This window comes from Phyllostomus hastatus, unplaced genomic scaffold (genome assembly GCF_019186645.2).
Source record: "Phyllostomus hastatus isolate PE091 unplaced genomic scaffold, TTU_PhHast_1.1 phas_scaffold_78, whole genome shotgun sequence".
NCBI classification, from domain to species: domain Eukaryota; kingdom Metazoa; phylum Chordata; class Mammalia; order Chiroptera; family Phyllostomidae; genus Phyllostomus; species Phyllostomus hastatus.
In genome coordinates, this window is record NW_025334041.1 from 9968533 (window position 1) to 9994810 (window position 26278).

Genomic DNA, 26278 nt, shown 5'->3' on the forward strand with positions numbered 1-26278 from the left:
AAAACCATTTCTCCCATGCAATTAAAACCTCTTCACAAACATATTTCTTAAACGGTTTTATAGTAATTCACCATGTAATGTAAAATAGCATACATTTTAGCCATTTCTCTGATGCTGAGCAATTAACTTTAGTCAGTTTTTATCTGTATTAATACCTCTGTAATGAATAGTTTTATGCACAAATCTTGTCCGTATTCCTGACCATTTCCTTAGGGTAGAAACATAGAAATGGAATTTCTTATCAGTTCTTTTGTCTCCATCCAAGGAACTGTCTCCTCCCTATCACAGACAGTTTCTTTGAAAAGTTGTTGATACGCAATGGCTCCATTTCCAACCTAAAACCTGGCCTGAACACCTTCAGTGGCTTTAGTTTTATTATGGGATAGACTCTAAAATCCTGGCTGTGACCTTCACCCAACATTGACCAGCCTGTCTGCCTCTGCAGCCTCTTCCCCCATTTTCTCTAGCCTCAGCTTCACTGTTTTGTTTTATTTTTAACTTATGGACTCCTCTCCCTTTCCTCAGCCACAGGGCCTTCAAACCTGCCTCTTATCTCTCTGACACAGTCTTCGTCCCCAGCCATCTGTCCTTGGTGGAGCAGGAGGTGAGGTACCAGCTTCGAGGAGGTGGCTGCAGGTTTGAAGAGAAGTGAAAGGGTCAGAAGTTCATTTAGGGCAGAGATAAAGGGAAGGATTGAACTGATAAGTGCCCTATGGTTTTCCTGAAAGCGATGAGGACACTTTCACTGTGTGCTTGGAGTTGGGAATATGAGGTTTACATCAACGGAAATGGACTTGGCCTCCAGGGCTCTGGTCCCCTTAGTTTCTGGAGCAAAGGGCTTGCTAAAACCCTGTGAGTTCAGTCTGGTGAGCTCAGCAGCTGCTTCGCCGCAGTATTTCTTTTCCTCCGGCTTCTGGAAGTGTGCTGCTTCCTCCTTGCCAGCTCATTTTATACAGATGACAGCACATGTTGTCATTAGGCTAAGTGGGGGACTTCACAAATACGTACTCGTGGGACCGTGGGAAGCCTCAGTGTGAAAATCTTCATTTCTCAGTTTATTGGGAAGTTATAATGCAGAGACTTCCTACTACCCACGTGTGACTATTTAAATTTAAATTAATTAAAGTTTGTGACAAAATTAAAAGTTCATTTTTTTAATCACACTAACTACGCTTCAGTAGCCACATGAGTCTAGTGGGCACCGTGTTGGATGGTAGAGACTGAACGTCCCTATCGTGGTAGGGAGTTCTTTTGCCCAGCCCTGGTCTAGAGAGTAGGAAAGGATCCGGCGAAGCCTTCGCCGCAGCCTCAGTGTGGAGTGGTGATCCAGGAAAGATAAACAAACGGACAGTTAGCTTTGGCTACTTGGCTGCTGGCTCTGACCCACAGCTTGCTAGTTCATCTCACATTAAAAAACAAAACAAGAGCAACAACATTAAAATTCAGCTTCCTTTCTGGCATTCCCAATGATTCACAAAAGTTCGTGGAAAATGAGGCTCCCTGACCCACATACCCCGGGCTTCTGCTGCCTACGACCTCGCCATGGTGGAGTGACCCAGGTGACTTGGTCACGCTGACCTCACAGACGTCCTGGCTGAAGAGGTGGTGCTTGTTGAAATCCCTGTGGCTTTTACTGATTTCCTATAGATACATCTCATAACGTCGAGACCAGTAGATTCCTCCTATTTTTGAGGATCAAATAAAGCAAGTTTTTCTCATAGATGAGGCCTACTTTTGAGGTGTAGATGAGTAGTACCTTTGAAACTAGTACCAGTAGCAGGGGAGGAAGGGAAGCGGTATTACACACGAGAGGCAGAGAGACCCTGGTGAATGTGCCCTTTCTCCATCCTATCCTCTTCTGGGTCTGTTTCACTCCATCTGGCTCAGCCAGCCAGTCGTGCCTCCCACCCCAGATTCTAGGAACTCTGTCAGGGCATTTTATCTCATCGTCATCCTGGGTCTTCCTTACACATACGGAGCCTTTGTTTCTTTCCCTCTACCCCTGCAGTCTGAAGATAATGCAGTTTTTGTGAAAAATGGGAGACCTTCAGGGGAGAAAGAACTGGAGCCTCTTTATCTTCCTGCCTTTTCTTTCTCACAAAGGGGAGCGGGTCCATTTCTCTGAGCCCCGAGGGAACTGTTTGCAGAGTCACCGTGAGCAGTGCAGGGAAGAACTCTCACAGCCCTGGGCGTGCAAGTGCAGGCACCTTGAGGTAACCTGGATGCAGACAGACCAACGAGGTCCCTCCCAAAGGTGTTTCTAAACACAGACTGTTGCTGACTCTGCAGTTCGACAAGCTCCAGTTATGGGTGAGGCGAGCTGGTTTTGATCGGCTTGCTGAACAGAAATGTTGAGACGCTGCTCTATTTGAACAATCAACCCCCAAATAAAGCATAGTCCTGTAGCCTTGACGGTTTGCAAAACATGTTCTCTAGCATCACGCCTTTCGATACTCATGGTGAACCTGTGGGCTGGGGCAGAACCTCTGCAGAAGAGAAAACCTAGGCTCAGAGCGGTCAAGTGACTTGCTCAGGGCCACATAGTTGTATTTAGGGAGTGGGGCTGAGTTTCGAATCCCAGTTGCTTTTCTGAGAACATTGCTTTACTTTCTCACTTACATTTTGGATTTGTAAAATGAAATACATTTAAGTTGGGTAACTAATGCCACAAATATTATAGTTGGCTCAGTAGAGAATGTTTGCTGAGTGCCTATAACACAGGGGGTAGGGGAGGGAGCGACCGGAGTTGGGTGGCTGGGCTTCTGCCCTTTGGGAGCTTTGTGTGGAGAGGCAGCAGTACATTTACGAGCAACAAATGCACGTTATCCTGGAAGGAACTGGATCCAGCAGTGCTTATGGATGCTGAGAAAATGACCAAGGTTTTTGTGGACGGTGTTTTGAAAGAAAGGGATTTTGAATCAGATTTTTTCAGACATTCACAACAACTAAGAGAAGGGCATTCATTCTAGCAGGTGCAGAGGCGTGGTGGTGAGCGAGAGCCGTAGAGAGTTAGCTGCAGTTTGTCAGCCTGTTGACAAAGGAGAACTGAACACTTGTTCATTATTTATTGAAAATCTCCCCTGCAGAAGACATTGTGTAGAGCTGGGTTTACAGTGGTGTGTGCGAAGGAGACATGGTCTTTGCCTTCCTACTGCTTAGACTTGGGGGTGGGCTGGGGTGGGGACAGGGGGGAGGCTAAATATTGATTGTTGGTCATAAAATAGTTAATATTTCAGATTTGATTGTTTGTATCACCTGGCATCATAGATTAGCATGGCATTTGAGCTGATATGTGAAGGAGCAGTAATTAATGAGGCAGATGGCTTTGGTACAGGGAGCAGGGACAGGAGAGTTCCAGAAAGAGGGCGCAGCCTGTGCAAAGGCCCCAGGCATGCTGGAGGACCAGGAGGAAGGCCGGTGTACCAGAGATGACAGAATGGAGGGGCGCGTGGCTGGAAATGAGGCTGGGGAGAGGGCCTGAGCTTGATCAGATGTTGGTCTTTCTTCAAAGACCTGTGGGAAACCTGTAAAAAATTTTAAGCAGAAATGCCATGAAAAAAAATCTTCCTATTAAAAAGATCACTTTGGCCACAGTGTGGAGAATGTTCTGGAGGGGCAATAATAGCTGTTACGAAGCCACCCATGGGAGGCTACTGCAGTGATCTGGGCTAGAGGTGAGGGTGCTTGGTCCGGGGTGCAGGGTGTAGGGTGCAGGGTGAGGGTTGTGGAGATGGAGAGAAGTGGACATTTTCCATGGAGATTTAGGAGAATTTAGGAGATTGGACCTACTTGGTGGCATGTTAGCTAATAGAGAATCATATGGTAAGATGGTTCCTGAGTTCCCGATGTTCTCATGGGCTGGGTGTGGAGCTGGTCATGTGATGGGAACCTCGGAAATGGGACCAGCCTGGGGAAGATGACGAAATCTGGGTATCCCGTAGGCAGTTGGCTTGGGAGCGCAAGGAGATAACTGAGCTGCAGTTAGATGCGTGGGCCACTGGCATGTGAGTGACAAGGGTGGCTCTGAGCGGGGAGGAGTTTCCCCAGAGAGAAGAGGGCATTAAAGGAGGAAAGAAGCAGTGAGGATGCTCAAGGAGCAGGTAGAAGAGAACCAGCCAGCTGGAGAGCTGGGAGGGAAACCAGGACGTGCCTGAGTGTTGTGCCATTGAGACGGAGTAAAAATATACAAAAAGGGGAGTCTCTTTCAACCTAAGTATAGACCCATTTCCACCATCACTCCAAAACCTATTACGTGACAGCCATGCACCCCTAGATCTGAGGCACCTCTGTGGGGCGCTGTCACAAGGCATGTGGATTTATTTCTTTGTTGCTGTGACAGACTGCAGCGAGAGTGTGCTCTCTGCCTGGAACAATAACCTACTTTCCTTTCCCCGACGTCACTGCACTTTTGGCCGGAGCTGCCGTCTGTTGCCTCTGGAGCTCGTTTAATCCCGCGGAATGCTGAACATTATCTGGTCTTGGTGGCTTTGTAATTCTACTCCAGGCTCCCCACGTTCATCGGCCAGCTGGGCTCTCCTAATGAGCTGGCTGCACGCAGTCCAACGCTGAGACCACTTCCCCCGGTGAAATGCGCTCTGAGAGCTCACCGTGGGCGCGTTCCCCGTGAGGCCTGCTTCCACGCTGTCTCTGACGTCCACTCTCTTTTCAGCATGGCTGCAGCCCCTCCAAGCTGCTGCTTGGTGGCCTTCCCGCCGCGTGCGAAGGACGGTCTGGTGGTATTTGGGAAAAATTCAGCTCGGCCCCGGGATGAAGTGCAAGAAGTCGTGTATGTCCCGGCTGCCGATCATGAACCGGGGAGCAAGGTGGAGGTGAGTGACGCGTTGCGGTCTCTCGGTGAGCACGCATTCCCTTTCTCTTGCCTGGCCCCGCACCCCCGCACTTCTCTCCTGGAAGCCGCTCACTGGCCCGAGCTGTCACACCGGCTCTGTGGATTCCCCTTGCCGTTAGGATGGCTTACAGCCTTCACAGCAGGGTCATGCGGGGAAGTCTGTGTTTGCTGCCATGGCCCTTGTTTTGTAATTGAGTGAAATATTTACATGGTTCCGGAGTCAAGTCTGCAAAACAAGGTACGGGCACACTTTGGAGATACTGCAGGTTTAGGTCCAGACCAGCGCAATCAGGCCAACGTCTTTTGCTGGTGGAGTATATGACCTTCATTTTGTAAGAAGGCAACATCTGTTGAGTGCTAGGTTGATTAGGGGGGGTGAGCTCTTTGGAAGTTATGTAAATGTGTAATCACTATGTTGTACACCTGAAACTAAATACTATTGCGTGTCAACCGCCACTGAAAACAAAAACAAGAAACAGCGACAGGTGTGCAGCGCAGGAGAGCAGAGCACAATGAAACGAGGGGTGCCTGCGTGTTCCTAGGAGTCTAGCTCCTGTTTTCCTCCTTTGCCCCATTTCCTTTTTCTCCCACTGGCAACCACGCTTGGAAAGTTTTCTGGTTGCTTCTTTCGTTAAGAAGTGACCTGTGTCGGGAATGAACCTCACACACATGCTGTGCGTGTCCACCCAGGCCCTCGCCTCCTTCCTCGGATGAATGGTAGCTAGTCTCGTGCATGCACTTCCCTCCACTTCGCTTTCCTCAACTAAAGCCGGATCTTGGAGATCACGCCACGTGGTACACAGAGATGTGCTCATTCCTCAGTGAGAGCTGCACGGCATTCCGTTCTGTGGTTGTGTCCTAGTTTAACCCGTCCCATGTTGCTGGAGCGTGGGGCATTTTCCAGCGTTTTGCTGGAAACAGTGCTAAACTTTATCTGTCACAGCATCTGGTTTTGGTTTACATATTTTTATTGTTAAAAATTATCCATCAATTTTTACTTTGAGTTTTTGTTAGTATTTCTTTGGGATTGCTGGTGTGACTGCTGGTCACAGGGTAAATAGGTGTGTGCTTTTGCTAGATATTATCAAACTCCCTTCTGGAGGTGGTCTACCAACCCTCGCCTCTCCGTATTCTCCGAGTGTGTTGTCAAGCTTTTATGGTGATTATTTTGTCAATTTTACATTTTGCTCTTTTACTAAAATTCTTTCATTGGTTATGTCAGCTCTTGTTATCAATTCTTTTGGGTTTTCCAGGTATATTGTTATCACACCTGCGAATGGAGATAGTTTGATTGCTCTTTGTTGAATTTCCCATTCTTGTCTGATTGGCCATTAGCTTGGGTTCAATGTTAATAGTGGTAGAGACCGTGGGCTTCTTTGCCTCTGTGCCTGACCTGAGCAGGGCGGCCTCCAGTGCTTCCCTGTTGAGTAAGGCTCTGGCTTTGGGACCGAGAATTACATAGTCCTACCGAGTTAAAAAGTAGATATCAATTCCAATTTAAAAAAAAAGTAGGAATAGGTGTTAACTTTTGATAAAGGTCTTTTCAGTCACTTAGTGGCCGTCTTGGATTTAGATGGTCACGGTGTCCCAGTGCTTGTATTCAAGTCACTTAATAGTGGCCCCAAAGCATAAGCAAGCATAGTGATGCTAGCAATTTGGAAGTGCCAAAAGAGGGAAGCTGCAAAGTGCTTCCTTGAAGTGAAAAGGTGAAAAAGGTCTCGATGTAATAAGGCATTTGATCATGTCACATCATCACAAGAAGAAGGGTGAGTGTGGTACGATAAGATATTTTGAGAGAGAGGCCACATTCCCAAAGTTTTATTACAGTATATTGATTTTTTTTTCAAATAAATTTTTATTGTATTTTTCCCATTACCACTTAGTCCCTTTAAACTCCCCTCCCCTCACAATCATCACATTGTTGTCCATGTCCATGAGTCCTTTTTCCTTTTTGCTCAGTCCCTCCATCCCCTGCCCCCTGCCTGAGCTGTCAGCCTGCTTTCCATCTGTGAGTCTGTTCCTATTTTGCATGTTAGTTCAGTTTCTTCATTAGATTCCACATATGAGTGAAATCATACGGTCCTTGGCTTTTTCTGAGTGTCTATTTCACTTAGCATAATATTTTCCAGGTCCATCCATGCTGTTGCAAAAGGGTAAATCTTTCTTCTTTTTTTATGGCGGAGTAGTATTCCATTGTGTAAATGTCCCATAGTTGTTTCATCCACTCATCTACTGACGGACACTTGAGTTGCTTCCATATCTTGGCAATTGTAAATAACACTGCAGTGGACATGGGGGTGCTTATGTTCCTTTGAATGAGTGTTTTGTTTTAATTGTTCTAGTTTACCATTAGTTATTATTAATCTTTTACTGTGCCATTTTGTAAGTAAAACTTGTTCTAGGTATGATGGTATAGAAAAAAGTATAGTGTATGCAGGGTTTGGTGCTGTCAGGCACCCACTGGGGGCCTTGGAAGGTGTCCCCTGCAGAATAGGGATGACTATTATATAAATATGTCTGAAATAAATATTTTACAAAAATCTGTTTTCCTAGCCCTGGCTGGCATAGCTCAGTGGATTGAGCACGGGCTGTGAATCAAAGCATCGCAGGTTCAAATCCCAGTCAGGGCACATGCCTGGTTTGCAGGCCACAGCCCCCAGCAACCGCACATTGATGTTTCTCTCTCTCTCTCTCTTTCTCCCTCCCTTCTCTCTCTAAAAATAAATAAATAAAATCTTTAAAAAATTTTTAAAAATAAAAATAAAATATGACAAATGTGAAAAAAAATCTGTTTTCCTTTTTGGGGGACAGGCTAATTAATAAATATTCTAGTCTCTTGGTTACTTTCATTTTAGGGAATGGATTCTTTGCACTAGCTAGCCCCTGGCATATTATTACTCGAATACACCGTAGGTTCAGTCGTGTCTCTCGCACGAATAAGTGGAGCCTGATACACCCCAGAACTGGTGTCTCAGGCAGCTCTGCCCTCTTTGTGGGCTGCGTACCTGTGTCTTGAGCTGCCTCCGTGCATTTCCACGCTCACATTCTGCGGCTGAAATAACCTCGCCTGTCTGTCCGAAACCAAGTTCAGTTCCCCGTCCCATTTGCTCTGCCTCCTCTGGGTGTTCCATTGTTTGCCACGCAGTTTTATCTGGAAACAGGAGGGAAACGCTCCCGCCTGTCCCCGCATGCACAGGGACAGCTGTCGCTGAGTCCTGCTGCTTCCTCTCCTGGGTCCCCATCGCCCCCACTGCCCCCATCTCGTTCAGACCCACCCCCTCCCCCTCCCATAATCTGCTTGTGGGTGCCCCAGCCTCTTTGTCCTGGAGTCTCACCCCTTTTGGGGTCACCAGATTTTTTTCCCCCGGAACACAGCTCTGTCACTGCCTTGTTTAGAACTGCTGGGCTGTGTTTACGGGGTGAGGGTCCAGGCTGCTTTGTACACCATCCAGGATGCTCCCAACTGGCACCCCACTCCCTTTTCCTTTCTTTTCTCTCTTCCAAATTCAGAGACTTATTTTTTTAGAGCAGTTTTAGGTCTACAGAAAAATGAGCAGAAAGTACAGAGAGTTCCTATATATAACCCCTCACCACCTCCACCCCCGCCCCCCGGTTTCCCTGATTACGAACATCGTGTCTTCGTGCGGAACACGTTTTGTCATGGATGAGCCAGCGTTGACACCTGCCCCAGTTTACTTAAAGGTTCACCCTGGGTGTTGTGCCTCCTCGGGGTTTGGACAAATGTATCATGACATGTAGCTGCCATTCCAGTGTCCTCCAGAGTATTTTCACTGCCCTGGAAACACCTTGTGTCCCACTCTTCATCCCTTCCTTCCCAGCCCCGGGCAACCGCTCCTGTGCTCCCCATCTCCATGGTTGTGTCCTTCCCAGAGTGCCAGAGAGCCAGAATCACCCAGTGTGTGGTCTTTTCAGATGGTCATCTTTCACGGGTCTTGGTAATGCATTTCTTCCAGCACTGAACTATAGTCCGTGTCTGGGTGTCCCACAGTTTTTCTTCATTGGTTGAAGGGCCTCTTCGTTGCATCCGCGTTTTGCCAGCAATGAATAAAGTTGCTATGAGCATTTTTGTAGGGTTTTTTTGTGGACATACATTTTTAACTCATTTGGGTAAAGATACCATGTAATGTAATTTTACATTTTTTTAAAGATTTTATTTACTTTCAGAGAGAGGGGAAGGGAGGGAGAAGGAAGGAGAAAAACATTGATAGGAGAGAGAAACATCACTTGGCTACCTCTTGCACACTTCCAACTAGGGACCCGGCATGCAATGCAGGCATGCACCCTGCAGCAACCCTTTGGTTCACAGGCTGGGCTCAGTCCACTGAGCCACACCAGCCAGGGCTAATTTTACATCTGACTAGGTAATCCAGTGATCACCTATTCAAATTAAGTGATTAAGTGATACAAAAAAAGTTCACAGTGAGAAGTCTTACTCCCCGTTCTTCCGATCCCCTCGGGTTCCCCTGTTATGTAAGCCTTTCTGCCAATTGCTTACATCCCCTCCCAGTGCTTCATGCACGTGGCATGAATGTGAACACTTATCCTTTGTTTTTTTCGTGAAAGTAGCACATCATATACACTATTCTGAAACTTGATTTTTTAACTATGTCATTTTAAGCTTATAGAAAAGGGCTACAATTTGCTTTTTTTTTCATGCAGTAACATTCTGAAGAGATTTTTAATATCTGTGCATAAAAGTTACATGTGTTTTTACAGCTGATAGTAGTCCATTGTGGAGATATTCCACACTTGATTCAATCAGTCCTCCGTTGGTGGATGGTTGGACCCTTGGCTAGTCTAGCAGGTATCGCCGCAAAGAGCATTGCATGCGGGTCACTCTGTACATGTGCGGATACAGCCACGGGCACACTTCTGTACAGGGGTCACTGGGCCACGGGGTAAAGTTTTTGTAGTACCTGACGTCCATAAGCAATTTCTACTTCTGTCGGCATTCTTAGTTTTCCTCTCACAGCTCACACTGTCGGCCCCAGCTACGCCGAGCTGCTCACCATTTCTGGAACAAACAGCACACTCGTATTTCTCTGTGCTGTTGCTTTTTCCATCCTTTCCTAAGAATGTCCTCCTTTCCCCTCTGGCCATCTACCTGGTAGACTCCTATGCATCCTCTGAAGCCCCAGCACTGATATCCCTCCCTCCCTCCCTCCCTGTCGCCGGCCAACCTTCCATAAACATGGAGCACTTTGTGCCAGTATAAATCCACTGAAGTTCACAATCGCCTAAACCTGGAGGGATGAGCTCTGGCCCAGGTATAGGCTTCTGTGTTCCAGTGTCACCTTCCCCATGTACTGCATCTTGGGTCCTGGAGACTCAGTTTCCTCATTTTCCAGGTGGAGATCATAACCCCCCTGCCCCCCCGGGACAGGGGTTTTTGTGAAGCACACGTGAGTTGACACGTGACAGATGATGTAAACTCTAAGGAGAACATCGTGCAGAAAGTGTTTTTCTTTTTTCGAGAACTGTCTAGTGTGGAGGGACTCGGTGATCCCAGGTCTCGGCTCCTCCTGGCCTCAGCACATGCTTCTGATCTGCTCTGCAGACGCAGCCTCACGCCTTTCCCTCCCTGGCAGTCACACCTGTAACTTGTTCCAAGCACAGAATGACGGGTTCTTTCCCATATTTGGGCCTGCGAGCCACAAGAACTCTTGCGAGGCTTTTATAACAGCCTTCATCAGCATATAGAAATTATTTTTTTAACGATGAAGAGTGAGGACTTCCCACAAAAACCCATTTAAACGTTGCATATTCTGCAGTTTTCCTAGAAATGTCACACTTGAGTGGTGAGATCCCAGAAACTCGTCTTCCGAGAATAACCGTGTGCAGAGAGTCGTCCTGATGACTCATCCGCTCACCCACCCACCCTCCCAGCTGGCCCCAGGTGGCCTTCCCTTCTACTTCGTCCACCTCGCCACCCTTCGCCCTCCCCGCAGTCCGGCCACCTATCTGCCCGTCCATCCATCATCTACTCTATGTCAAGTTCACTTTGCTTGAGACCGCAGGAACAACAGATCAGGTCCTCCAGCCCAGAGTTCCTCAGTTTCTAAAATCACACGGCACGTTTCCGTTCAGCTGCGCAGTTGGCAGATGGGAGCATTTTATTTTATGCTCTTCAGTCTTTGTCCTGTAGAGTCTGGTTTTTTTTTTTTTAAATGTTTTTAAAATTTTATTTATTTATTTTTAGAGAGGGAAGGGAGGGAGAAAGAGAGAGAGAAACATCAATGTGCGGTTGCTGGGGGCCGAGGCTTGCAACCCGGGCATGTGCCCTGACTGAGAATTGAACCTGTGATGCTTTGGTTCACAGCCTGAGCTCAATCCACTGAGCTACGCCAGCCAGGGCAGAGTCTGGGTTTTTAACGACACCTCTTTGGATTGTAGAGTAGGGCAGATTGTGAGAGCCCCTCGGTCCTGAGGAGGCTGTGGTCCTGTGCATCATCCCAAGTCTACCTCAAGCCCTGCTCCTCCCCACCGGGCGGGCACGAAGAAGCAGAGGAATGATTCCCTGCACTGTGTGTGTGCATGTGCGTGTATGCGTGTGTGCGTGCATGCGTGTGTGCATGTGTGCGTGCCCATAGATGGGTGTGGCTTCATTCTTACGTTGTTGAACCTTCTATTTAGGAAAAATATGCACCCCACTGGCATGCTGTTCCAGAAAAACAGTGGATTTTAACTGAAGTGTACATTGTTTATACCCGGTGCCCGAGAAAATAATTACACCACAATTTGTGGAGAAAGTTAAATCGTGGGGGTGACATTGGTTAATAACATTATATAAGTTTCAGGTGTTCAAGTTTACAGTCCTTCATCTGTATATTGCACTGTGTGTGCCCCAAGTGTCCGTCTGTCGATATATATGTTGCCTTTTACCCTCTTCGTCCTCCCCGACCCCTTCCCCCCTGTAACCGCCAGTCTGTTAGAGACAGAATTCTTGACAACCAAGTCAGGTTTGACACACAATGGTTTTTTTTAAAGTGTCTCTTATTAGTATATAATAAACCTCATCTCCATGACTTCCCCCCTTTCAAGTTTTTGTTGTTTCCATTTTTATCTGTTTTTGTTTGTTTTGTTTTCTTCTCTTGATTCGCAGGAGCGGGATTTAGAGAAATAAAAAGCAGTCCTTCTAAAACATGGTTGACATCTTTTGTCTTTATTAAGACTCATCTGAATCTTAAGGGCACATTTTCAAAACCAGTCAAGTAGTAGGCAAGACACTGGGATATAAATATGAGAAAAAAAACAACCAACCGACCAAACAGAAACTCTCAGGGATCATTAGCAATGCTGCTGTAGAGTTGCAAATATTTCTGAGACTAGAATTATTTCTCTAAAGCATCCCTGTTCCTCTGCTGCCCTGAGAAGCCCATCTGACTCATCAGCTCGCTTCCCGGTGGTTTTTGCTGGTGGTGCCAGGGTGGGGCCCCCACCTGCGTACAGTAGGGGGGGAGGCACAATGGCTACGCTTCATGGATTGAAACGTCCATTGTGTGAGAGCTTCTGTCCCTCCTTTCCCTGGGAGATGTCCAGAAAGAGTGTGTGTTGGAATGTGCAAGGGGTAGGAGACAGCATGAAGCTGATTTTGCTTTTTCCCCTCTGAGACAATCACATGAAATAATAGAGGACTCGCTCTGCAGAAGAATTGTCTTTTGTCTTTGTCCCCAGCGCCCTGTCGAGGTCCCTCTTTTCATCCTCCGACCTGGCGTGTGTCCCTAGGGGCCACCAGAGAGTGTGGCGAGCTTGACCCAGTCCATGCCTCTAAGTAAAACCTCTACAGTTAGGCAGTTCTGATGTCTAGAAACATGCCTCCCCGTGCTCCCTGCTCTGGGCTTTCTCCCGCTGCTGTGCGGCTTTGGCTCCCAGGAGTCACACTCGCTGACAGATTTGTTTTACTAAAGGCTGGTGAGGAGCGGGCATGGGGCAGCAGGACAATTTGCTTATCACTTTCACAGCTTCATACTCAAAGCGGATGCCAGAACTCTCCCTGGAAATATCGATCCTTTAAGTGGTGAACCTTTTTTCTTTTCTAATAGAAATTGGGCTAGGAGTTTTGACTGGGGGAGCTGAAATATTTTTGCCACATTTGCTTTTTTGGATTTCTTTTTTCCTGGTGAGACCTCTGCTACCTCCAGTCCTACTTACTCCCTGCCTCGTTAATAATGTGGCAAATGTGAAGGCCGTTTAAAAAACGACCACCTGCGGTGTTCACATCCTGGGTGGCTGACTTTGCAAAGTTTAGCTAATTACATCGTGTGTAAATGTTCCTTATTTTCAAGGTTTGCTCCCAAAGTGGGGTTTTGAAGAACCCATCTATATGAGACACGTGTGGCCCTCCTCCCCATTCTGTTCCGGACCCGGGTGGGATTAGTCAGAGTTCAAACGCAGCGGAGAGTGTGGAAATTGCAGCTGCAGAAGGCCCGTGTTGGGCCCCAGCCCCTGCAGTTAGCTCATGACGAAGCTGCTTGAAGGACTGGTGTTACGGGCTCACCTAAGGTTTGGGGGCACACACACCCCGTCTCCCCGCCCCCTGCTCTGTAGCTCGTGAGGGGATCTGGGCCATGGCTGTCAGCCCGGTGCTTAGGAGAGACTGATCTGGTCCCTCTGGCTGCTCGGCGATCTCCTTCCTTCCTCCTCATTCCGAGTCTGGCCTGGAGAGGGTCACGCTGGCTGCATGTGTTGTGAACTCCCACAGAGACCGTATGTTCTTTCCGATTCAACTTTCAACATTTTCCTCAGTCATTACTTACTGAGCTCTTGCAGTCCTGGGACCCAATGATGTCAGAACCGTTCCCCTAAGTGGCACAGTGGGGGATGTCCCTGCACCATGAACACACCCTTGACATCCCTGCCCCCACCCCAGTCTGTCTCTTCTCAGGCTCTTTACCTCTGTCTGGAACACCTTGATGTCCGGCCCATTTTTCGAGATCAACCCAAATGTCACCTACTTGGTAAAGCCTCTGACCACTTGGATGTGTTTCCTTTTTCTTTTGAATCTCTAGTATGCTCCCTCTGCCCTCGGTTACTTACTCATGCATTCATTCACTCGTTCATTCATCCATTCAGAAAATGGTGTGTCAGTGCCCAGTATGTGCCAGGCTCGGGATATATCCATGAACTAGATCTCCCCGCCCTCATAGAGAGAATGTGCGTACACAGCCCGTGCAATACATCACGCAGTCAGACAGTGTTTGGGAGGGGGTCGGGGGGAGGGACTGGGAAAAGAACAAGCAGAGCAGGATGGGGTTGACCAGAAGTACAAGGGGAGGAAGGGGCCAGATGCAGCGCATAGTAAGTAGACAGGCTTCGGGGGCACGGACGCTGGCTTGGTGGTCACAGTGATGTACACTCATGCCTTCTCCTTCTTTCCCAGCCACCAGGCCGGGGAGTGGACAGATCACTGATTTATCTGCCAGCAGCGCTGAGCACAAGATGCCTGGTGTAATAACTGGTGAAATGCAAAAGTGTATTTGAGGGCAAAGTAGTAAACCCATTTCCTATTTTCACTTTTTTCCTGCCCTTAAAAAAATTGTGATAACTCTGTGCTTAAGAATCTGAGATTCCTCCCCTACTTACTCATTCCTTTCGAGACAGACTCGGGTACCGGAGCTCCGTGTGCACAGGGGCTCGGTAGAGCGTTGGCCAATGCCTGGACTACTTTTACGTAAAAGAGGGCGATTTCAAGATATAAACTTCAGTTACATGTAGATGAGCACAGAGGACCCTAGTTTGTTTATTGCTTTCGCCAGGTTTTGCTCTAAATCATTTTAAAAGTAAATGACTTTTGGCAGCTGAACAGGGGCAAACATTTCCAGAGCATATTTTAGTATCGGTTTGCCATGATAAACTCCAGGTTGTCTTGACAACCTTCGGATTTAATTAGCTTTCAGTTTACAAATATTTGTGGAGTGAAATAGCATCATCCCAGGGCACAGCAAATCTACCAGGGCTTGCAAAGATGCAGGTGTCACGTGACCCACGAGTGTGCATTTCAGCTCTTACCCGGGGTCTGAGATTATGGAAAATCAATGCAGAAGATCTTCGTGGGCTGCATTCGGCCACTATAATTGGGTCTTGAGTCAAAAACAGACCTAAGACTGCAGTGGATCCAATGCTTGCAGCTCCCTAATTTACAATGTATGTGGCCGTGGCGGTTGATGAAGCCCTCCCTTGAGAGCTGCTGCGCCGTGTGCAGGGTACGGCCCTGAGTTTCATACTGCATCCACCCAAGAGTGTGTCGCAGACTGATAGTCAGTATCGGAGGCCCCTTTTGGATAACCCGGGTCAGTTATCCAGTGGAGTTTTCCCCAGCCAGGAAGGCTCTGAGATGCCCCGCCACGGTCCCACGCCCGTTCTTCCATTCGCCTCTCATCACACCATGACCAGGTTTACTGTCTTTGTGCTTCCATGTGAGAGTTTGTACAAAGCAAGAGTTCTGAGGCTGAAGAGACTTTGAAAGAAATCGTTTGATCTGGATTAGCTCATTCCCTTTTTCCAGGGACAGACACAGCCCCTTGAAGGAGGTGAGACACACAGGCCTCCATGGCATGCCCTTGAGTTCTGACTGTAGCTAGAAATTTGTCTCCTGGGGATGTTTTCTCATGTGTCCACCTCCTGGGCTCAGTGTGGGGACCCAATGGGACGGAAAGGGAAGCACACTGTGTCGGAGAGTGTGCATGTAATGCAGTAGCTACGTGTGAGGTACTATCTTATTCTCTTCCACCACTACAGTGATTACGTAGGTTGTCAAACTGTGTTCCCAGGAGTCCTAGGGATCATCTCGGGTGGCTTAGGGACCTCCCATCTTCAGACAAAGCATCTTCCCTTTTATCTGTCTTCTGTGTCAGGCTTCTAGGTCAAGTTTCTTTTGTAGAGAGCGCTCTATCGTATCAACAGTGTTTGGAAGCCACTGATGGAGAAGGATTTTTGCAAATGGGAATCAACAGCTCTGTTTGTTAGGACTGCTGGTGCTCATCTGTGTCTGTTGACATGACCAGCCACAGAATACTCAGACTGGCTGATGCCTGGCTCAGGAAGACCGCCGCAGCTGTAAGCCTTATGGACTGACTGGCTTGAACCGACGAGTCTAGAAACTGGTGACTGGCAAGACTGAAGGTCACCGTGGAGACCTTTGAGCCGCACTGAGTCTTGGGCTGTCTTTTAAGTCTGATGTTCTCAAGACATTTTATTTTATTTATCATTTTATTTTCATTTTATTTGCTGGGCTGTTTGTAACCGATGTGGTGGTTCAGGGTAAGTACCAAGGGGAGAAGTAAGCGGTACCTGACAGGTGTTGGCTCTCTCTTTCCTGTCTTCGTTTTTCAGTGTACTTACATCTCCATCGACCAAGTCCCCAAGACCCATGCCATTGTGATAAGCAGACCCGCCTGGCTTTGGGGGGCAGAAATGGGAGCCAATGAACACGGAGTGTGCATAGCCAATGAAGCCATCAACGCCAGAGAACCGGCCACCGAGACGGAAGCCTTGCTGGGGATGGATCTGGTCAGGTACTGCGCGGCGACCCCGAAACCACCGCCCAGGACGCGTGGGGGGTGGGGCAGCGTTCGTCTCCCTCCAAACCTTCCATTTTGTAATACAGTCCTCCTAAAGAAGATGTGTGCCATTTGATATAAACTTTGCAAAAAAAAAAAAAAAGAGAAAGAGAGTAGATTACAGTGGAATATTATTCAGCCCCCCCAAATCAAGTACTGATACGTGCTGCAACATCATGAATCTCAAAGAAATTATGCTGAGAGCAGCCAGACCCAAAAGGTCACATACTGTGTGATTCCATTTCTCCAGAGTGTCCAGAATAGGCAAGCTCGTGGGGACGGAAAGGAGATCAGTCGCTGTCTGGAGATCAGGAGTGATCGCTAATGATCGGGGCTTCTCTCCGAGGTGTGGTTCATGTTCTGAACTTGGGCTGTGATGATAGTCGCACAACTTGGTGAATGTGCTAAAAACTGGTACACTGTGTGTGTTAGATGGGTGAAGTGTATGCTATTTGAAACATATCTAAAATCTATAGGAGAACAAGGATGTCTATGAAGTACGTAATATACAAGGGACAGAAGACCAGAGACCACTTTCCCCCTTTCTCCTCTCCGCCTCAGTCACGCTTTCTTCCTCTCCCTGCTCCTCCGGCTTCCATGCAGCAGAGGGGGCGGCAGGACAGGGGGCTTTGTCTGCGTATTCACGACTGTGTCACTGCGCCAGGAGCCGCGTGCCTGGCACATAATGGGTAATCGGTGACTTGGTTTGGAATGAATGGCTGAAGTAGAGGGTAGGCCGGGACAGATCTACATTCTGAAGTGGCTTTCTTTTTTCCCGGGACAGCGGAACGCAGTCGAGCTGTGGACAGTGTTGAAAGGAAGGAGACTGGGTGGGGAGCCGGGGCCCTTGCTGTTCGGGGCAGATACACCAAGTCGTGTCACCTCTCTGGGCCACGCTTTCCTCGCTTGTCCGGTGTGAGCCCTGAGGTTGGATGACGTCTAACGGACCTTCCAAAGCTAATGTTCTAGAAGAAGGAACAGCGATGTTCCCATTTTGTAGGCGGTGTGGGGAGAAGTTGCCCGTTTACGCGGAGACCTCTGTGGCCCATAGCGTCTGCCAACCGATGGGTAGCTCTGTGAGTGGCCCTTTCGGTATCACATCGTCTTTATGACGCCTTCCTCTCTGTCTTTCCTTGTCCTGGCCCTTACAGACTCAGAGGAGCCGGTCCCCTGAGCTGGAGAAGAGGGAAAAGCCTCATATTTACAGTCAGTTTTCTCTTCATTAATAGAGCGGAACCTACAGGATAACAACAAGTTTTGAGCTTAATGTTTTGACAGCTGTCCCAATGTTTTTACCACCATACGTTACAGAAATCCTGCAAATGAAGAGTTAACGATGAAAAGTATTCCCCTTTCAGGCCTCGTGTGTAGCCTTCCTTGCCTTGTGAGTTACCATGACATTCGTGGTGTGGGATTCATAGCACTGGCGACGATGACCATTTTAGCAGTTGATTCCTCTGGGATGCTGCAAGAGAATTTGTTTTGCCTTCAAAGCCTCCGATGTACCTTTTAAAGATGGTCAGTCCGTAATACTGAATATCTGCTTTGTGCCAGACGCTGGTGGTGCATGCAGAAGCTCCAAAGCTTCAAAGACACTTTTAGTCTGGCGGCAGGAAGAAGACAAAAAACTGAGCAATGCAAGGTTTTCAGACCAATTTAAGGTATCAGTAGGAGAGACGGGTCTCAAGGCTTTGAGATCTGTAGCCGCACGAAGGGCGCAGAATCCGAGGGAATGGCCCTCAGCAAACCCTGCCGGCTGCCCAGAGACTGTCACAGCTGCGTGTGTGTGGGCATGCTTCGAGACAAGGTTGGGGGTGTGGACAGAGATCAGGCAAAAGGTCTCACACCCCGTTCCCCCAAGTCAGTGCAGCCCTTAAACTCCTCTTATTTCCTTTCGGCTTTCAGCCCCCTGGCTGAGGGCTGGTCATCTCCCAATGTCCCAAAGGTCGCGAACCCGAGAGAGACCTTGCAAGCACCTTGACTGTGGGGAAAAGGGAAGATTACAGTTGACCCTCAATGTGGGTTTGAACTTTGTATGGGTCCACTTATATGTGGATTCGTTTTTTTTTCAGTCAGTACTGTAAATGTATTTACCTCACAATTTTCTTAATAACAGTTTTCTTTTTTCCAGCTTACTTTATTGTAAGAATATAGTATATATACGTATAACATACAAAGTGGGTGGTAGTCGACTTGATGCGTATGTTATCGGTAAGGCTTCCGGTCAACAGCTGGGTATCACTTGTTAAGTTTGGGGGGAGCCACCAGTTATATGCGGATTTTTGACTGTGCAGCCATCGGTGCCCCCGGTGCCCAGGTTGCTCAAGGGCAAGTGTATTTGCATCTGCATCCTCATAAGAACACACCCCCATAAAGGAAGAGGCAGTGACCATTTTCATGAGTGACCATGTATCCATGGGAACCCTAGTTATAATGTAGTTTACCTTAGTTGGGATGCAAAGGGACAGGGTCCCCCTGCTCCATGGGGGCACAGGTACCGAAAAGAGAAGCAGGCGGAGTTCCTAAGCACAGGGGCTCCAAGCAGGGCAAGTGCCGATGGGACTCGTCTTCTTTAGCGAGATGTGCTAACACTTCAGGAACGGGCACCTTGAACTTGGCACGCCTGTAAGAAAGTCATGGGCCCCGAAGAGGGGTTTGCCCAGGGATTTGGAAAAAAGAATGGAATGGGGATCAGCTAATTCCGAGACCTAGAGCAACCTGGACCAGCCGCCCACCTTGGAAGGACTAGAATCGCACTGGAGGCTGAGGTCAGAGCGAGACTGACCTTGGCCCGGTTCATTTCACCCCTTTCCCCGCCCCAGTCACGCCCACTGGGAGGTGCAGCCGCCAATGTGAAGTAGGTGTGGGGGCCAGAAAGGTGCCGTTTTCAGTTTGCACCTCGTGAACCTGCCCCATCCAGGAAGTAGAACTTGCGAGAGCTCTAGAGCAGGCCTCTGGGCGCCATGACCTCTGGCCCCAGGTCACCGTGGTCCGGGTGCACCTGCGCCTCTCAGTCTCAGGTGGAACGGGAAACCTCCCTGTCACTCATGGCCCTGGGACTGAGGCGAGGTTGTCCTGTCCCCGTCCCATGGCAGGGAGACCAGGTGGGAAAGGTCGGGTGGGACAAAGGAGTCTCTCTCTCTCTCTTTTTTTCTTGGCATGAGGCATAAAATTGGAATCATCCCCGTGGAAGGGCGAGCGCAAGTACTAGGGGTCCCAGTGCGGAGCGGGAACAGGCGGAGGAGCAGGAGAGCTGAGTTAGAAACTGCCAGAGAGAAGTCACAGCCTCCGAAGGTGGGGGGGTTGCCCTCGCCAGGCATCTGCAAGCTCGTGGCACTTTCACCCGGGCAAGGGGGTGGTGCCCTGCAGAGGCCTGGGGACAGGGTTCTGCCTGGAGTGCATGCGTGAGGCAGGGTGACCAAGGACCGCTGGGGACCTGTGGGCAGGAGGGAGGGACCCTCCCGGGTGCACAGCTCCAGGCTGGGAGACGTGCTCGTAGCACATCTGTCTGCTTTGGATCCTCGGGATAAGATGAGCGTTTACTTCTCTGGCTGCTTCCTGTCGGCACCGACCACCAGAGAGCCGACCGACTGTGGTCTTCTAACAGGTTCATTCTTTTATCACTCTCCATAGGTCCTAGGGTGCCGCTTCGCAAATCATTGCCTTGGCACCAAGTCTCCCTAAATAGGCTTAAAGTGAGAAGTGCCCAGTGAATTGATATATAATAATTGTCTGACTACAAAAGGAAGCCTAGACAGGAATAAATCTGTAGCCTGTAGCCTTTTCTTCTCCCGGGCAGCACAGTGAAGTGAATGTCCCTCCGGGGAGAATCGGGCTGGGCGAGTGTCCGTGGTGACTGCTCCTGCAGTGGTGGTTTTCCCCAGGCACTGGCCGGCGCCACCTTGCAGCCAGCTGGCCCGTCACCTGTGTTCTTAGACCCTGTCCCTGCCGCCAGACTTTAATTTGAGTGAAGAGATGAGTAAACGGACATTTCCTGAGTACTCAGCACGTGCCGTCCTCTTTCCAATCAGCCAGAGAGGGCAGTCCTGCCGTGCCCACCGAGCAGAGGAGAAAGTCAAGGTTTGGGAAGGTGGTTACTGAAAGTCACACTGCCAGTGGGCAGCAGATGCACAGCCAGAAGCTGGGCTCCTTTGTTTCCCAGTCATTTGTTTTCTGCCACAATGTGTAACCTCTCAAAACTTACTGATCCCTTACGTGGTCCTGGGTGCTTGTGCTGCTTAGTTTCATGTTCATTATCTCCTAAAACCCACCCTCCCAGCAACCCAAAGATACAGGCACCTCTTCCATAGGTGATGTGAAACCAAAGTTCAAATACATTGTGTAACTTGCCCAAGGTGACGCGGAGGGCAAGCTCTGTGCCCTCTTTAAGGGGTCGGGTAGTCGGAAGGGCTGGGAGGAGACAGCGGTTTCACTTCAGGAGAAATAGGCACTTTCTGATAACGGAAGCCGGGAGCCACCCCAGTAGCTGGCAGGCTGTAGGCAGCGGGAGAGATGATAAAGGGTTGGTACTGATCTTGTCCTAACCAGCAGCCCATTCCCACTGAGGTCTCTGAGCCGGTTGTATGCACCGGACACGATGGCTGGCCATGGAGGAGCAGTCACCTTCACTGCTCCCCAAAACACCTGGTGTGGGATGGGGAGAACGTGGCTGGCCTGGGCAGAGGGCTCCTTCCGCCCAGAGGCCCAGAGGCAGGAGGGAGGAGGAGCCAAGCAAAGGGGCCTTGCTAAGCACGAGGGCGGAGCCGCAGCTCCATCCGGCAGCTGTGTTGGGGGACAGAGCTGGAAAAGAGAAAGGGAGGTGGCGGAGCCACTGGGGTCCTGACTCTTCTGTCCGTGTGGGCAGGGGCTGCCCAAAGAGGAGAACGCCCCCTCGACTGGGAACCGAATGCGTGAGGGTCCTGCTCATTTGTTTGCATACTGGCCTACGTGGTTAACGTACATACACACATTGGCACACTTCATAACTCCGCCTCATCCCAGTCCTTGGTTACTATGGTAATGGTCACATGGCACGAAACGGATGAGGTGCACCTCTCCTTTCCTGCAGGCTTGGTTTGGAAAGAGGGGCAGCGGCCAAGGAAGCCCTCGATGTCATCGTCGCCTTGTTGGAAGAGCACGGACAGGGCGGGAGTTATTATGAAGACCCCGCCTCCTGCCACAGCTTCCAGAGCGCCTACCTGATCGTGGACCGCGAGGAGGCCTGGGTGCTCGAGACCGTGGGGAGGTACTGGGCCGCGGAGAGAGTCACAGGTGAGCGGGTGCGGAGGGTGCGAGGCGGAGGGTCCGCCGCGGTAGCTGGGAGTCAGGCCCCTCGTTCTCCATGGCCCACGGCAGTCAGCGGTCGGGGCTGCCGTGGACAGTGGCGCGTGGGATCCTGGAAGAGGCCGCCCCGCGGAGGCGGTGAGATCTAGCCGGGGTTTCCTGACTGAGCTGTGCAAGGGTCGTGTCCGCCTGGAGCAGGGGCGGTTTCTCCTCGTTCTCGCAAGGCTGTGGGGTGGCATCTGGAAGCCATCCCAGAGCGTGTCCACCCACGGGTGCCCCGCATACAGGTGCCAGGCGTGTCGGCCTGCCCGACTTCCACAGACGTCACAGGGCTAGAGGAGCTGGCGTGGCCTGCCAGGTCTCCAGGCCTCCTGCGACGCAGGAACTTGAACCTCCCCTAGGGAAACTGCTCCTGAGACGGAGTCTTTCTGTCAGATGGTTCCATCGAGAAGGCTGTTGGTCCGTGCTGAAAACAACCCTGTTGTTTTTAGGGAGAATGTAAAACTTTTTGATCTATAACTGCACTTCAAAAGCTTAGTCTCACTTCTAAATACAGCTTAAAAACCCACCTCATCAAAACGAATGTTGTCTTTCACTGAATAATTAAATTTAAAAAAACCCAGCTCTGACTGGTGTGGCTCAGTTGGCTGGGTGTCATCCCGCAAATCGAAAGGTCGCCACTTTGATTCCCTGTCAGGGCACATGCCTGGGCTGTGGGTTTGGTCTCCTGTCGGGAGTGTGTGTGAAAGGCAAACGATCGATGTTTCTCTCCCTGTCTTTCTTCTTCCCTCTTCGTCTCTCTAAAAAGAAATAAATAAAATCTTTAGAGAAAATCCCTAGCCATTCCTGGACTCATTGATTTCATGTCCTCTAATCTCAGCAGTGGTGTGGTTGCGGCAGGATTGAATGAACTCTGACTCCCAAATGCTAGCATTCTTGAAAGCAAATGTCTATTATAAATCAGTCCTCTAGGCATATAACGTTTGTGGAGTTATTTATAAGACTTAAAATATATCTTAGTGCGGATAATGTCAAAATCACTTATTGCCCTGACTGGTGTGGTTCAGTGGACTGAGTGCTGGTCTGTAAACGGAAAGGTTGCTGGTTTGAGGCCCAGTCACGGCATGTACCTGGGCTGCGGGCCAGGTCCCCGGTTGGGGGCATGTGAGAGGCAACCAATCCATGCATTGATGTTTCTCTCCCTCTCTCTCCCTCTCTTCTCCTCTCTCTAAAAATAAATTTTAAAAAATATTTTAAAATATTTTTAAAATCACGTATTTAGGCCAAAGCTATTTTTTATTTTCATTAAAATAAATAGTTTCACACTTACGGTGTCCCCTGAAAAAATGGATGGCAAAGGACCTCAGCCAGGAAAGCCTACCATGGAAGAGTTCACCAGCGAGGCTGAGAGGCTACAAGATAAGAACTCAGTCCCGCCCTGCCCCCGCCCCCAGGAGCTGGGTGCAGGCAGGAAGGGCTTTACTGCAGCTTGAAGGCTGGGTGCTCTCTCTCTCTCTCCCTACTTCATTCTCTGAGAATTTAGAAGATCAGCGTGCTCCCTGGAAGCAGCAGCAACTGTGAATACATGTTTTGAGCTACAAGTGATAACTCTGTATTGAGCTGGACGTCATCTTGAAGCTTGAGGGCCAGGGTGTCCTCGCTCAGGCTTTGGAGAAGCCACAGCAAGGCAAGGCTTCCAGCACCCAGGGGGACTGGTCCCTCAACACTCATCCTTCAAGGTGCAGTGTATTCAGAAGGCAGGTGTGTCTGACTCCACACGTCCTTAGCTACACTTACTATATTTTTATGAGAAAAAAATTCCCATGGATTTCTCTCCCGTGCACACGTGACACACATCTATTCCCAGGTGAATTCTGTTATTTTAAAGCTATCCATGATCAGCGTCACTATGTTTGTCTACATGTTGGGACCTGAAAAAGTGGTTGAATGAAGGAGTATCATATTTGTATTTATACGCAGAGGGTGGTGCTGTACGGCGCTCTTTGGGTAGAGCAAGACTCAACTGGGGAGGAAGATTCTCTACAGTTGCTACATTCACAAGTCCTGTTAGTAGCTCAATGCCTCTTTCAAAGGCCCTTTCACTTTGCTTGTAAGTAGTAAGTGCTTGGGGTTTACGTAGCCAGAAGGAAGGGTTTCCTTTTGACTACGAATTAAAGATCAAGTGACCATTGCTCATTTACAAAGTGATAATGCCGGTCAGGATGGGTCAGACCTTCTGGGAGAGCTTCTCAGAAGAGGAACAAGGCTCATCTGTTGCTGTCTCCAAAAATGGAACTTGTTTCATCCCCGTGGTTAAAGTCAGGTTGCCGGGGAGAGGTTCCCTGTAAATTTCCATGTCTTTGTTCCGTCTTTGTGAGTGTATTTCCAGCTGACTGGGCCGTGTACTCTCTGCAGAGGGAGTCAAGTGCATTTGCAATCAGCTTTCGCTCACCACTAAGATTGACGCAGAGCATCCTGAGCTCCGGAGTTATGCCCAGAGTCAAGGCTGGTGGACGGGAGAGGACGAGTTCAATTTTTCCGAAGTTTTTTCTCCAGCCGATGACCATCCACACTGCTGTGCAGGCAAAGACAGCTTGGAAAAGCAAGAAGGTGAGTTCATCCCTCACGGTTCTCCCTCTCAGACCTTTTGTCCCGCAGCTGTTGTAGAGAGCTCGTCTGAACTCAGGGCCAGTGAAGAGGGGGAGGGGAGAAGAGACATCATGTACAGAGACCAACTCGTGCTAAAGTCTTTGAGGTTCAGGCGAGACGACAGCTTGCATTTATCCTTACACGGTGCTTTCTCATCCATGGAGCTTCCTGCTGCCGTTGTGATACTTGTTGCAACCACTCTGACACCTCGGCATTTGTGTATTTGACTTAACTTCCCTCTGATTCTCTCCTCCCGTTAGCCTGCGGGGCCTCGAGGGCAGGGGTGTTGTCTTTTACTCCTCTTAGGATCTCCTTGTGATGCGTGTTGTAGTCCTGTGTTCCGTGAACGTTTATTAACTGAATTGAATATTAACTGTGGAATTGAATTTTCTCCATGAGCCCTCTGTCTCCCACCCAATTATCGCAGCAAATGTACTGATTGGATAGCTTGTTACTTTTGTGCCAGAGTGGAAACCCTTCCACATGAACCTGAATGGCCACATTTTGTATTTGCTAGCGATAGACATGTGTTTTGTAAAGTCAAGCCTTTGATCATTTAGAATAGGGGTCAGCAAACTATGACCTGCCATCAGCCACCTGTTTTGTAACTAACATTTTATCAGAATGCAGCCACACCTGTTGATTTCTGGCCGCTTCTGTGCCACCGGGGCAGAGGTGAGCAGTTACAACAGGTGAGTTACCACGGAGATTGTATGGCCCATGAGCCTAAAATATTTATGTGGTTCTTTAAGAAAGAGTTTGCTAGGCCTTAATCTAGGAGAACATTTTGAGACTTTTGCTATAGAACTTAATGAGTATATTCTGGGCAAGAAGGTACAAAAGTATCTATAAATAATTTAAAATGGGAACTCAAAAAAAAACCCCCTCAAAGTTTTAATCTAAAAAAGTTGCTCGATGAAAGTATGTAATGCCAAGTAGGAAGCTGTCCTGCTGAAACATCAAACCCAAATCTGATGACGCCCGCACGTCTAGCCACTAGTTTGCAGTGAACACACAGAATGGGTAAACAGATCAAATAGGGCCGTGGGGGTGCCAGCTGCAGAGGTCAGACCGGGACACTGTACAGGAGGAATGGTCCAGCAAGTAAAATGTCAGTGGGATTCATGACAGGCAGAGTCTAAGACAGGTTTAAGAGACACCATCAACTTATTGGATCCTGATTCAGATCAATAACCTCACATGTGAGACAATGATGAAATTTGAGCAGAAGGTAGGTGAAGAAAGCAAGGACTTACTGTTGATATTTTTAGCAGTGACACGTTCAGGGCTGTCCGTGTGGCTCCATGGGCTGCATGAGGCCTGGCCTGGCTATGAATACAGCCCGCCACAAGATCGTAAATTTACTTAAAAACCTTTTTTTTTTTTTGCTCATCAGTTTTCGTTAGTGTTTGCGTATTTCATGCGTGGCCCAAGACAACTCTTCTTCTTCCAGTGTGGCCCAGAGATTGCAAAAGCTTGACACCCTGTTAGAGATTTACAAAGAGGAGGGAGTCGTGCTAGTGAGCGTTAAGGTACCTTCTCCCTGAGAGATGCTTTGATGCCATCTTTGGGAACACAGGTGGAAAGAATCATGTTTGAATGAATTGTAACCAGAGGGAGAAAAAGTAGAACTGGGATTGAGGATTTGTTTATCTAGCTGCAGTCAGAGCCCAGAGTTGTAAGGACTCTGACTGTTCTAAATACCTCCCTGTCCACATTTTCCCCTGCAGAGAGGTCATTTGCCAAATATAGCAGTGGGTCTAACCAGTAAGGGTGTGTGAGCGCGCTTGAACTTGGGGGTGGGCTGTGCATGGATTGCATGTGCCTTCTCATGGGTGTCCTTCTCTTGTGTTACTGTGCTGGCTGAGGTATTGCTAAGTGCTGGATCCAAAAGACCCTGGAATACTGTGGCTTAAAG

At 48.9% G+C, this 26278-nt stretch overlaps 1 protein-coding gene across 2 annotated transcripts in view; it reads left to right on the forward strand.

The window, feature by feature from the left end:
• The window catches only part of SCRN1 (secernin 1), a 55995-nt gene that overhangs the window by 15742 nt on the left and 13975 nt on the right, over positions 1-26278 (forward strand). For both annotated transcript variants that reach the window (XM_045827183.1, XM_045827182.1), the window contains exons 2-5: positions 4670-4829; positions 16202-16383; positions 21497-21699; positions 24127-24321. In XM_045827183.1, the coding sequence (XP_045683139.1) occupies positions 4671-4829; positions 16202-16383; positions 21497-21699; positions 24127-24321 (739 nt within the window). In that variant the 5' untranslated portion in view covers position 4670. The remainder of the gene's footprint in view (positions 1-4669; positions 4830-16201; positions 16384-21496; positions 21700-24126; positions 24322-26278) is intronic.